The sequence below is a fragment of the Nerophis lumbriciformis genome, linkage group LG01, assembly GCF_033978685.3.
Source record: "Nerophis lumbriciformis linkage group LG01, RoL_Nlum_v2.1, whole genome shotgun sequence".
NCBI lineage: Eukaryota > Metazoa > Chordata > Actinopteri > Syngnathiformes > Syngnathidae > Nerophis > Nerophis lumbriciformis.
In genome coordinates, this window is record NC_084548.2 from 61,890,519 (window position 1) to 61,904,206 (window position 13,688).

General features: G+C 41.8%; 1 protein-coding gene across 5 annotated transcripts in view; it reads left to right on the plus strand.

The window, feature by feature from the left end:
* The first annotated feature begins 284 nt into the window (after positions 1-284).
* magi3a (membrane associated guanylate kinase, WW and PDZ domain containing 3a) overlaps positions 285-13,688 on the plus strand; it is a 279,636-nt gene continuing 266,232 nt past the window's right edge. For all 5 annotated transcript variants that reach the window (XM_061923450.2, XM_061923458.2, XM_061923467.2 and 2 more), the window contains exon 1: positions 285-1,239. In XM_061923450.2, the coding sequence (XP_061779434.2) occupies positions 933-1,239 (307 nt within the window). In that variant the 5' untranslated portion in view covers positions 285-932. The remainder of the gene's footprint in view (positions 1,240-13,688) is intronic.

Consider the following 13,688-nt stretch of genomic DNA (forward strand, 5'->3'; position numbering starts at 1 on the left):
ATTGTGAGGCAGACGTAACCCCTCTCCTACCGTGCTGCCTGTTTACTCAATATAAAGTGCTTTTTTTTCTTCTTTTTTTTTTGGACAGTGCTTTGTAAAAAGTACTGTTTACTCAATATAAAGTGCTTTTTACAAATAAAATATATTATTATTATTATTATTAAATAAATCCTACTTCTCCGTGACACAAGTTCCGCCCTCTGTCGCGCGTGATTGGCTAAACGCATGCAGTTTAACGCCCTCCTCTCCCGATCGCTGATTGGACGCCTGCCCCGTCACTCCACACATCAACACGGAAGCAGCCGGAAGAAAAGTTGTGGAGTCGAGTCTTAATCGGATCATACTTGTGTTCCGCGTCTGTTGGCGTCGTTACGAAGCGCGCGGGACATTCGCGCGATACTTCCCCGCTCCAAGAGCGACCCGCGCCGCGGCGAGGAAAGCTCGGAACCCCCGCGTCGTCCTCCCGAGGAGAGCGAAGGTACTGTTGTGCCGTCTCCAAGGACCCGAGTGCTGACGTCACCACGCGAAGACAGGTGCGCCCGGGGAACTTGCTGATCCAGTCTGTTGGGATCCAGCGAACAGCTGATACCATGCGGGGACATCCGCGTCTTTTCGGACGCGCTTCGGGCAACTAAGTCAAACATCGCGGAGCTCATCCGGTGTTCGGCAGGTGTGCAGTTTTTTTTTTTTTTGGACTTGACCCGCACAAAGAGGCGGGTTCAGGTCGGGTCGAGTCGTGCCAGGCTCCAGACGTTGCGTCTCTATGCGACACTGACGCAGCCGCCTAAAGCCTCGCATATCCCGGCGTGCATCGGGGGTGTTCGACCCTGGAAGTGCAACATATGAGATTGCGCAATGGCGTGCGTCACTGCGTCGTAGCGAAGCGGCCTTGAAGGACGACCGTGTTCAGGAACTGCAAAAAAAAATAAAAAATGTCCAAGACCCTGAAGAAGAAGAAGCACTGGTCCGCCAAAGTCCAGGAGTGCGCCGTGTCGTGGGGGGGCACCGGGGAACTGGTCTCGGTGGTGGAGCTCCGAGGCGGCGCCGAGCAGGGGGAGTTCCCCTACCTCGGACACATCTCGGCCGAGGCGCTGGTCTGCCACGCCGGGAGGATACCGAGCAGCGGGGACGTGCTGCTGGAGGTGAACGGCACGCCGGTGAGCGGGCTGACCCACCGGGACTCACTGGCCGTCATTCGGCACTTTCAGGAGCCCATCCGCCTGAAGACCGTCAGACCAGGTGTGTACACACACACACACACCCACACACCCACAAGTTAGGTGCATCATGCACACACGCACACACACACACACACACACACACACACACACACACACACACACACACACACACACACACACACATTCACATACACACAAGTGCATCATGCACACACACGCACACAGGTGCACACACACACACACACACACACACACGGGTTAGGTGCATCATACACACACACACACACTCACACAAGTTAGGTGCATCATGCACACACAAACACACACACACATTCACATACACACAAGTGCATCATGCACACACACACACACACACACAGGTGCATCGCACACACACACACACACACACACAGGCTTGGTGCATCATGCACACACACACACACACACACACACACACACACACACAAACAGGTGCATCATACACACACACACACACACAGGTGCATCATGCACACACACACACACACACACACACACACACACACAAACAGGTGCATCATACACACACACAGTTGTATCATGTACACAAACACACACACTCACACACACACACACACACACACACACACAGGTTAGGTGCATCATGCACACACACAATCACACTCACACACATTCATATACACACACACAGGTGCATCATGCACACACACATACACACACACACACACACACAGGTTAGGTGCATCATGCACACACACACACTCACACACATTCATACACACACACACAAGTGCATCATGCACACACACACACACACACACACACACACACACACACACAAACATGTGCATCATACACACAAATACACGCACACACTCACACAGGTATATCATGTACACACACACACACTCACACAGGTATATCATGTACACACACACACACACACACACACACACACACACACACAGGTTAGGTGCATCATGCACACACACAACCACACACATTCACATACACACACACACAGGTGCATCATGCACACACACACACACACACACACACACACACAAGTGCATCATGCACACACACACACACACACACAAACATGTGCATCATACACACAAATACACACACACACTCACACAGGTATATCATGTACACACACACACACTCACACAGGTATATCATGTACACACACACACACACACACACACACAGGTTAGGTGCATCATGCACACACACAACCACACACATTCACATACACACACACACAAGTGCATCATGCACACAGCTGTCCCGCGGCACGCGTGTGTGTGTGTAAGGTCAGCTCTATGTTTCCCGCCTGTGGTTTTGGTGCAGTCCACTCCCACCAAACACAAACATCTGGCTGTGCAACATCCCCTTGGCGCCCTTCGTCTGAACTCGTGTTGTAATCTTCTTTGCATCCACGCTCCGCCATTTGGACAGTTGTCTGGTTGTTGCACGGACACACAACGTCAGGCACGCGTGCACAAACTATACGACTTTGCGTAATTTTCTCGGAATCTACAACGTGGAATAAAGAAGTAATTTTTTGTAACTTATTCAAAAGTTACATTTAAACAAAAACACATTTGATGGGCCCGCTATCTATGCTGCGAACTTCCCGCTCAGGGTTTATTGATGCTAAAAAAGCTAGCATAAAACATTAGCATGCTAATGCTAATGCTAGCATGCTAGAAAAAGTTTGCGTACTTCTAAGATAGTGGAAAGCCGTGATTTTTAGGTTTACACGAATAGAATTTGCAAAAAATCTACAATGTTAACGTTAGCTGATTATAATGGGAACAGTGAAAATAATTGCAAAATGGAGGAGGCATGTCTCAAAACCTATGAATTGTAGATTTCGCATTAGCATGTCTACGTTAGCATGCTGACATAGAAAAAGTTAGCGTACTTCTAAGGTGGCGCCGAGTATCCAAAAGCCTGATTTATAAGTTTTTACAAATAAATTGAGCAAAAATGTCAGCATAAAACGTCAACTTGATAACAAAGGAAAAGTTAGCGTACTTCTAAGATGGCGCCGAGTATCCAAAAGCCTGATTTAAAGGAATAACATTTGTATAAATGTTAGCATAAAACATGATCATGATAACAAAGGAAAAGTTATCTTACTTTTAAGGTGGCGCGGAGTATCGGAAGCCGTGATTCTTAGGTTTATACAAATAAAATTAGGAAAAATTCCTACATAAAATGTTAGCACGCTAATGTTAGCATGATGACAGAAAACGTTAAGATACTTCTAAGGTGGCGGCGAGAATATAAAGCCCTGATTTATTGGTTTATACGAATACAATTTGCAAAAATGTTCGCATAAAACGTTAGCATGAATACAAAAGAAAAGCATACTTCTAAGATAGTGCCAAGTATAGAAAGTCATGATTTTTAGGTTTACACAAATAAAATTAGCAAAAAAGCTACCATGAACATTAGCATGCTAACGTTAGCTCGTTATAATGGGAACAGTGAATATATTTGTATCAAAACCCATGAATTGTAGGATTCAACAAACAAAGTTAGCTAAAATGCCAGCATAATACATTAGCATTCTTACGTTAGCATGCTGACATGGAACAAGTTAGCGTACTTTGAAGGTGGCGCCGAGTATCGAAAGCTGTAACTTATAAGTTTATACAAATAAAATTAGCAAAAATGTCAGCACAAAACGTTTAGCATGATAACAAAGGAAAGGTTAGCGTACTTCTAAGATGGCGCCGAGTGTGGAAAGCCATGATTTTTAGGTTCTTATGAATGAATTTAGCAAAATAAAAGCTTAGCATACTTCCAAGTTCTGTCTTTGAAAGCATTGCAGTGAAAGGACCGGGGAGGTTTAACAGAGTTTAGCACTGCTCTGTAAGAAAGTGCAGAATCTGATTGTCACCACGATGTAAGCGAAGTGGTACACATGCTAACAACCACTGGCATCTTTGGCTGGCCAGTGCAGTGCCACACACTAGTAGCACTCAGGCCAGTCCAGATCCCAACCAGCCAGTCAGCCCCACATTCCAGTGTCCTGCACGGAAAATAAATTGAAAACATTCAAACAATGTAAACAAAATATTAAAATCACATTGAACACTTAAGTTCTTGAACATGAGGGCTTTCTGCTCCGCCGCTCCCAGTCTGTGGAACGCTCTCCCTGACCACCTGAGGGCACCACAGACTGTGGATGCTTTTAAAAAAGGCTTAAAAACCCTTCTTTTTAAAAAAGCCTTTTTTTTTTTTTTTTAGATATATGCATATTAGTTCTAGCTATTTGGCTGTTCTAGTTTTTATTTTTTTATTTTTTTTTTATTATCTTTTTTTTTTTTTAATACACTGTAGCACTTTGAGGTTGTTTACTCAATGTAAAGTGCTTTTTTTTTCTACAAATAAAATCTATTATTATTATGACGAAATGTGTAAAAAATGCTTCATAGAGTGTAAGAAAATAGTGCAAAGTGTGAAAATGAAATCCAACTGTAAGGGTTCACAAAGATTGTTAGACGCAAAGTATTCATTTAGCTGCTGTGCAACAATTTCTTTTGAAGATTTTAGAGATAAAGGGGAGGTGAGGCACCGGCCAGTAGTTTAGCAGCAAGTCAGAATCGAGGTTACATCTTTAAAGCAGAATAAATGAATACATGGAAACATACAGAAACCTACGACAAAGTATTTTCTGCAGGTTTAGTGGCAGGAAGTTACAGCTGTTTGCTCCGCAAACCACGTTAAACCCAGATTCCGATCCAACAAAGGTCTTAACTCATTCTCCTTCTATGCCACATCAATATGGAATGCACTCCCAACAGGTGTAAAAGAAAGTGCATCTCTATCCTCCTTCAAAACCGCACTAAAAGAACACCTTCAGGCAGCTACAACCCTAGCCTAGCCCCCTCCCCCCACCACATGCCACCTCCCGGGATTGTAAATAATCAAATGTATATACTTGTTCTTATTAGAGATGTCCGATAATATCGGCCTGCCGATACACTTACAATTAGTGCACCAACCCAAAAAACCTCCCTCCCCCATTCACACTCATTCACACTCATTCACACAAAAGGGTTGTTTCCTTCTGTTATTAATATTCTGGTTCCTACATTATATATCAATATATATCAATACAGTCTGCAAGGGATACAGTCCGTAAGCACACATGATTGTGCATGCTGCTGGTCCACTAATAGTAATAACCTTTAACAGTTAATTTTACTAATTTTCATTCATTACTAGTTTCTGTGTAACTGTTTTTATATTGTTTTACTTTATTTTTTATTCAAGAAAATGTTTTTAATTTATTTATCTTATTTTATTATTATTTTTAAAAAGGACCTGGTTGTCCAAATTAGGCATAATGTGTTAATTCCACGACTGTATATATCGGTATCGGTTGATATCGGTATCGGTAATTAAAGAGTTGGACAATATCGGGATATCAGCAAAAAGCCATTATCGGACATCCCTAATAGCAATTTTCAGCATATGATTGAATTTTTATTGTAACTAACTACATGAGAAAATCTTATGGCACGACACGTCACACTGTCGTGACTCTCTAGCCTAACTTGCTGTAGTTGCTAACAACATTAGCAATATCAGCAATATGAACAACATTAGCAATATTTGCAACATTAGCAATTGTAACAATATTAGCAACAAAAACAATATCAACATTATTAGTAACATTAGCAATATAAGTGACAATAGCAATGTTTGCAACTAGAGATGTCCGATAAATGCTTTAAAATGTAATATCGGAAATTATCGGCCAATATCGGCAGGCCGATATTATCGTACATCTAGTTTTTATATTTTTTTACTTTCTTTTTTATTCAAGAAAATGTTTTTAATTTATTTATCTTATTTTATTTTATTAATTTAAAAAAAAAAAGGACCTTATCTTCACCATACCTGGTTGTCCAAATTAGGCATAATAATGTGTTAATTCCACAACTGTATACATCGGTATCGGTTGATATCGGTATCGGTAATTAAAGAGTTGGACAATATCGGATATCGGCAAAAAGCCATTATCGGACATCCCCAGTTCTTATGCTTTCTGAGCTCACTATGTTCACTGCTCGCTGTACATATCCTTCGAAGTCAGACCTACACTGTTTCAATGTCCATTTCTCTGATGATATAATTGTTGATGACTGAAGTGCTTATAGCAACCAAACCTCCCGGATTGTAAATAATGTGAATAATTCAATGTATGTACTCTGATGATAAACTTGTGTGATGACCGTATTATGCTGATAGTATATATTTGTACCATGAATTGATTAACGTGGACCCCGACTTAAACAAGTTGGAAAACTTATTCGGGTGTCACCATTTAGTGGTCATTTGTATGGAATATGTACTGTACTGTGCAATCTACAAATAAAAGTCTCAATCAATCAGTGCTCTAAAGCAGTGTTTTTCAACCTTTTTTGAGCCAAGGCACATGTTTTCCGTACAAAAAAATGCGGAGGCACACCACCAGCAGAAATCATTAACAAACTAAACTCAGTTGACAGTAAAAAGTCGTTGGATATGACTTTAAACCATAACCAAGCATGCATCACTATAGCTCTTGTCTTAAAGTAGGTGTACTGTCACAACCTGTCACATCACACCCTGACTTATTTTGACTTTTTTGCTGTTTTCCTGTGTCTACTGTTTTACTTCTTGTCTTGCGCTCCTATTTTGGTGTTTTTTTTCCTCTTTTTTTGGTATTTTCCTGTAGCAGTTTCATGTCTTCCTTTGAGCAATATTGCCCGCATCTACTTTGTTTTAGCAATCAATAATATTTCAGTTGTTTTTATCCTTCTGTGTGGGGACATTGTTGATTGTCACGTCATGTTCAGATGTACATTGTGGACGCCGTCTTTGCTCCACAGTAAGTCTTTGCTGTCGTCCAGCATTCTGTTTTTGTTTACTTTGTAGCCAGTTCAGTTTTAGTTTTGTTCTGCATAGCCTTCCCTAAGTTCCACTGCCTGCATGTTCCTTCTTGACTGCACTTAAATGTAGAGTATATGTAGAATATATTTATATTATTTATATATCTTATATATAATATATTATTTATTATTATTCTTGTCTATAGTGTGCCGCGGCACAGTGGTTGAAAAACACTGCTCTAAAGGGTGAGCCCGGCTAACATTAGCGGTCTTGCCTTGCATCATTTACGGTCACTTTTGATAAAAATCCAAAAACCTGTACAGGTAACTTTTCCTCTTTTATCCACAATTTCGTCATTTGGACTTTCTCTTTTCACTCCATGCAAAGAATCAACCAAACTGGATAGTTGATACTGTCACCTGATTGGCTGTTAGCGTGTCACGTGATCACTTCCTGCGTCGCTCGGTTACCAGAGAGCGAGTGCCTTTTGTTCATGCGACCGACCTTGCTTCCATACTTCCGCTTTCTTCACGCCGAGAAGAAAAAAAACAAATATTGAAAGTTTTTTCGAGCACATTTTAATTGACATCGATCACGTGTCTATCACGACATAGGTTGCTATCGTTATATCGCCCAGCCCAAAGCAGTCACCACTGAGCTGGTGACTCCAAAAACTTGTATCTCAAATCAGTCAGATGAATTAAAATCAATTGAACATGTAACATGCTTTTTAGTACTTTTAGATACAAATATTGTTTGGAAACAATACAATAGAATGTACTAAAAGGAGTACAGTAGTTTTATGAAGTATTGTCATAATATTGTACATGATTGACCTTTTCTTTTGTAAAATCCTTTCATTTTCACGAAAATGGACAGTACGCCTTATACCCCGGTGCGGCTAATGTACGTATTAATTCTGGTTGTAATGTACCGTATATTTTGGCCTATAATAATCAAGTGGGCCTTGTATATGGAAATAAACCCACTTATTCCCATAAAATCAGGTGCGCCCTATGGTCTGAAAAATAGAGTAAATCCATTTCTGAATGTATGGCTACTGTACGGGCTTCCCTTGTGCACAAATTAATCTTGAGGCTGACAACAATAAGCGGCCTTTTATTCTGAAGGAGAAGGCATCTTGTGTCACACTACACATGACATGGTATGTAGACCATAAGGAAGTGTTTAAATGTATCATAATATAACCCCTTTAAAGGCCTACTGAAACCCACTACTACCGACCACGCAGTCTGATAGTTTATATATCAATGATGAAATCTTAACATTGCAACACATGCCAATACGGCCGGGTTAGCTTACTAAAGTGCAATTTTAAATTTCGCGCGAAATATCCTGCTGAAAACGTCTCGGTTTGATGACGCTTGCGCGTGACGTCACGGATTGTGGAGGACATTTTGGGACAGCATGGTGGCCAGCTATTAAGTCGTCTGTTTTCATCGCAAAATTCCACAGTATTCTGGACATCTGTGTTGGTGAATCTTTTGCAATTTGTTCAATGAACAATGGAGACAGCAAAGAAGAAAGCTGTAGGTGGGAAGCGGTGTATTGCGGCAGGTGTTGTGCCGGATAACGCACCCCCGCCGTAGAATGCACCCCCTGACTGTTGTGCCGGATAACACAGCCGGTGTTTCATTGTTTACATTCCCGAAAGATGACAGTCAAGCTTTACCATTGGCCTGTGGAGAACTGGGACAACAGAGACTCTTACCAGGAGGACTTTGAGTTGGATGCTCAGACGCGGTACCGTGAGTACGCATGCAGCTGCGGCTTCCAAACATTTGATCGCTTGCCCGTATATGCGTGCCGCTATGTGCATGTCACGTACGTAACTTTGGGGACTTTGGGGAAATATATGTGCTGTATGAACTTTGGGGAGGAGAACGGTACTTTGGGCTGTGGGATTGAGTGTGTTGTGCAGGTGTTTGAGTTGTATTGGCGGGTTATATGGACGGGAGGGGGGAGGTGTTTGTTATGCGGGATTAATTTGTGGCATATTAAATATAAGCCTAGTTGTGTTGTGGCTAATCGAGTATATATATATATATATATGTCTTGTGTTTATTTACTGTTTTAGTCATTCCCAGCTGAATATCAGGTCCCACCCGCCTCTCACAGCATCTTCCCTATCTGAATCGCTCCCACTGCCCTCTTAGTTCTTCACTCTCACTTTCCTCATCCACAAATCTTTCATCCTCGCTCAAATTAATGGGGAAATCGTCGCTTTCTCGGTCCGAATCGCTCTCGCTGCTGGTGGCCATGATTGTAAACAATGTGCAGATGTGAGGAGCTCCACAACCTGTGACGTCACGCGCATATCGTCTGCTACTTCCGGTACAGGCAAGGCTTTTTTTATCAGCGACCAAAAGTTGCGAACTTTATCGTCGATGTTCTCTACTAAATCCTTTCAGCAAAAATATGGCAATATCGCGAAATGATCAAGTATGACACATAGAATGGACCTGCTATCCCCGTTTGAATAAGAAAATCGCATTTCAGTAGGCCTTTAATGCGCCTTATTATCGGGTGCGTCTTATATATGAAAATAAACCCCCTTATCGGCAGTGCGCCTTACAACGGGATGCGCCTTATATATGAAAATAGACCCCCTTGTCTGCAGTGCGCCTTATAACGGGTGCACCTTATATATGAAAATAGACCCCCTTATTTGTAGTGCGCCTTATAATCGGGTGCACCTTATAGTCTGAAAAATAGAGCAAATCCATTTCTGAATGTATAGCTACTGTACGGGCTTTCTTGGTGCGAGAATTAATCTTGAGGCTGACAACAATAAGCGGCCTTTTATTGTGAAAGAGAAGGCATCTTGTGTCACACTACCCATGACATGTTATGTAGACCATAAGGAAGTGTTTTAATGTAGAAATTCATCATAATATGACCCCTTTTAATGCACCTTATAATCAGGTGCGCCTTATATATGAAACTAGACCCCCTTATTGGCAGTGCGCCTTTCAACGGAGTGCGCCTTATATATGACAATAGACCCCTTTGTCTGCAGTGCGCCTTATAACGGGGTGCACCTTTATATATGAAAATAGACTTTCTTATCGGTGGTGCGCCTTGAAATCGGGTGCGCCCTATGGTTTGAAAAATAGAGTAAATCCATTTCTGAATGTATGGCTACTGTACGGGTTTCCTTTGTGCGCTAATTAATCTTGAAGCTGACAACAATAAGCAGCCTTTTATTCTGAAGAAGAAGACATATTGTGTCACACTACACATGACATGTTATGTAGACCATAAGGAAGTTTTTAAATGTAGAAATTCATCATATAACCCCTTTAATACGCTTTATAATCAGGTGCGCCTTATATATGAAAATAGACCCCTTGTCGGCAGTGCGCCTTACAACGGGGTGCGCCTTGTATATGAAAATATACCCCCTTGTCTGCAGTGCGCCTTATAACGGGGTGCACCTTATATATGAAAATAGACCCCCTTATTCGTAGTGCGCCTTATGGTATGAAAATAGATCCCCTAACCGGCAGTGCGCCTTATAATCAGGTGCGCCCTATGGTCTGAGAAATAGAGTAAATCCATTTCTGAATGTATGGCTACTGTACGGGCTTCCTTTTGTAAGAGAATTAATCTTGAGGCTGAAAACAATAAGCGACCTTTTATTGTGAAGGAGAAGACATCTTGTGTCACACTACACATAACATGTTATGTAGACCATAAGGAAGTGTTCAAATGTAGTAATGCATCATAATATAACCCCTTTAATGAGCCTTTTAATCAGGTGCACCTTATATATGAAAATAGACCCCCTTATGGACAGTGCGCCTTATATATGAAAATAAACCACTTTTCAGCATATGAAAATAGACCCCCTTTTCGGCAGTGCACCTTATAATCGGGTGCACCCTATGGTCTGAGAAATAGAGTAAATCCATTTCTGAATGTATGGCTACTGTACGGGCTTCCTTTGTGCAAGAATGAATCTCGAGGCTGACAACAATAAGCGGCTTTTTATTGTGAAGGAGACGACATCTTGTGTCACACTAAACATGACATGTTATGTAGACCATAAGGAAGTGTTTAAAGTGTAGTAATACATCATAATATGACCCTTTAATGCACCTTATAGTCAGGTGCGCCTTATATATGAAAATAGACCCCCTAATCGGCAGTGCGCCTTATATATGAAAATAAACTCCCTTTTCGGCAGTGCTCCTTATAATCAGGTGCAATCTATGGTCTGAAAAATAGAGTAAATCCATTTCTGAGTGTATGGCTACTGTACAGGCTTTTTTTGTGCGAGAATTAATCTTGAGGCTGACAACAATAACCAGACTTTTATTGTGAAGCAGAATACATCTTGTGTCACACAGCTCAAATTGTGAATGAAACCAATCCTGGGTTGTGGAATATTTGATGAGGGAGAGAACACTCGAGTCGTTTTGTGTTCCTGCACGGTCACATGTGGGACGGTTAATCAGGGCTGTTACTCTACTTTGACATCTTCATATGGCCGTCTCTCCTCCCTTGTGGGGACCTCGCCGTGTGTTTGTATCGCCTTCCTCATCATTAATGCAGGCCTCATCCATCATTGATAGCAGCCCAGAAGAGGTGGCTGACGGGGGATCGGGCGATGGCGGCCTGGCGCGGAAGTAAACGTTGCAAAGTTAGGCAGAGAGGATCCACTTTTATTGGCGCACAAGGACCGGTTTTGGTCCGCCGGGAAGAAATACTGTACGTGCGTAAAATGTTCTGCTGCGGTCCATTCTCCTGGGAAGTTGGACGTCGGAGCTGGGAATGATGACACAGCCGAGTTGTGAGCCTTCCAGTTGCCATGTCATACGAAAGCTATTCCTGCGCTTGCCTTGTCTGAATACAAACAACTTGTAGGAAAATATGCTCTTTTTGCAACCCTCACACACGCTGGATGAAGAGGAAACACAACAATGCACAACCTATATAACACACAAACAAATGTACGGTATATAAGCCGCACTCACCAAATTTTAGAAGGAAAAAACAAATTTTTCCACATATAAGTCGCACCGCAGATATATACGTTGTGAAATTAGTTATTTACTCAGAAATATTCTGTAAATGTTTATTTACATACCTTAATTGCTTCCAAACAGTGTCCGTAACACGGCAGTAAAACGGCTGGTCAAACAAAACAGAAGTCATCGTCATGGACCCACTATCTCTCCAATCAGCTAAACAGACTAAATAACTCCACGGTGACGTTTTTGGCGAATTTGTGAAAGTGAAACCATACAAAAATAATGTCATTGTAAGTTATTAATGCAAACCCCGTTTCCATATGAGTTGGGAAATTGTGTAAGATGTAAAAATAAACGGAATACAATGATTTGCAAATCCTTCTCAACCCATATTCAATTGAATGCACTACAAAGACAAGATATTTGATGTTCAAACTCATAAACTTTATTTTTTTTTTTGCAAATAATAATTAACTTAGAATTTCATGGCTGAAACACATGTCAAAGTAGTTGGGAAAGGGCATTTTCACCACTGTGTTAGATCACCTTTGCTTTTAACATACTCAATAAACGATTGGGAACTGAGGAAACTAATTGTTGAAGCTATGAAAGTGGAATTCTTTCCCATTCTTGTTTTATATAGAGCTTCAGTCGTTCAACAGTCCGGGGTCTCCGCTGTCGTATTTTACGCTTCATAATGCGCCACACATTTTCGATGGGAGACAGGTCTGGACTGCAGGCGGGCCAGGAAAGTACCCGCACTCTTTTTTTTACGAAACCACGCTGTTGTAACACTTGCTGAATGTGGCTTGGCATTGTCTTGCTGAAATAAGCAGGGGCGTCCATGAAAAAGACCGCGCATAGATGGCAGCATATGTTGTTCCAAAACCTGTATGTACAATTCAGCATTAATGGCGCCTTCACAGATGTGTAAGTTTAAGTTACCCATGCCTTGGGCACTAATGCACCCCCATACCATCACAGATGCTGGCTTTTGAACTTTGCGTCGATAACAGTCTGGATGGTTCACTTCCCCTTTGGTCCGCATGACACGATGTTGAATATTTCCAAAAACAATTTGAAATGTGGACTCGTCAGACCACAGAACACTTTTCCACTTTGCATCAGTCCATCTTGGATGATCTCAGGCCCAGAGAAGCCAGCGGCGTCTCTGGATGTTGTTGATAAATGGCTTTCGCTTTGCATAGTGGAGCTTTAACTTGCACTTACAGATGTAGCGACAAACTGTATTTAGTGACAGTGGTTTTCTGAAGTGTTCATGAGCCCATGTGGTGATATCCTTTAGAGATTGATGTCGGTTTTTGATACAGTGCCGTCTGAGAGATCGAAGGTCACGGTCATTCAATGTTGGTTTCCGGCCATGCCGCTTACGTGGAGTGATTTCTCCAGATTCTCTGAACCTTTTGATGATATTATGGATCGTAGATGTTGAAATCCCTAAATTTCTTGCAATTTCACTTTGAGAAATGTTGTTCTTAAACTGTTTGACTATAAGGGGTGTACCTCGCCCCATCCTTTCTTGTGAAAGACTGAGCATTTTTTGGTAAGCTGTTTTTATACCCAATCATGGCACCCACCTGTTCCCAAT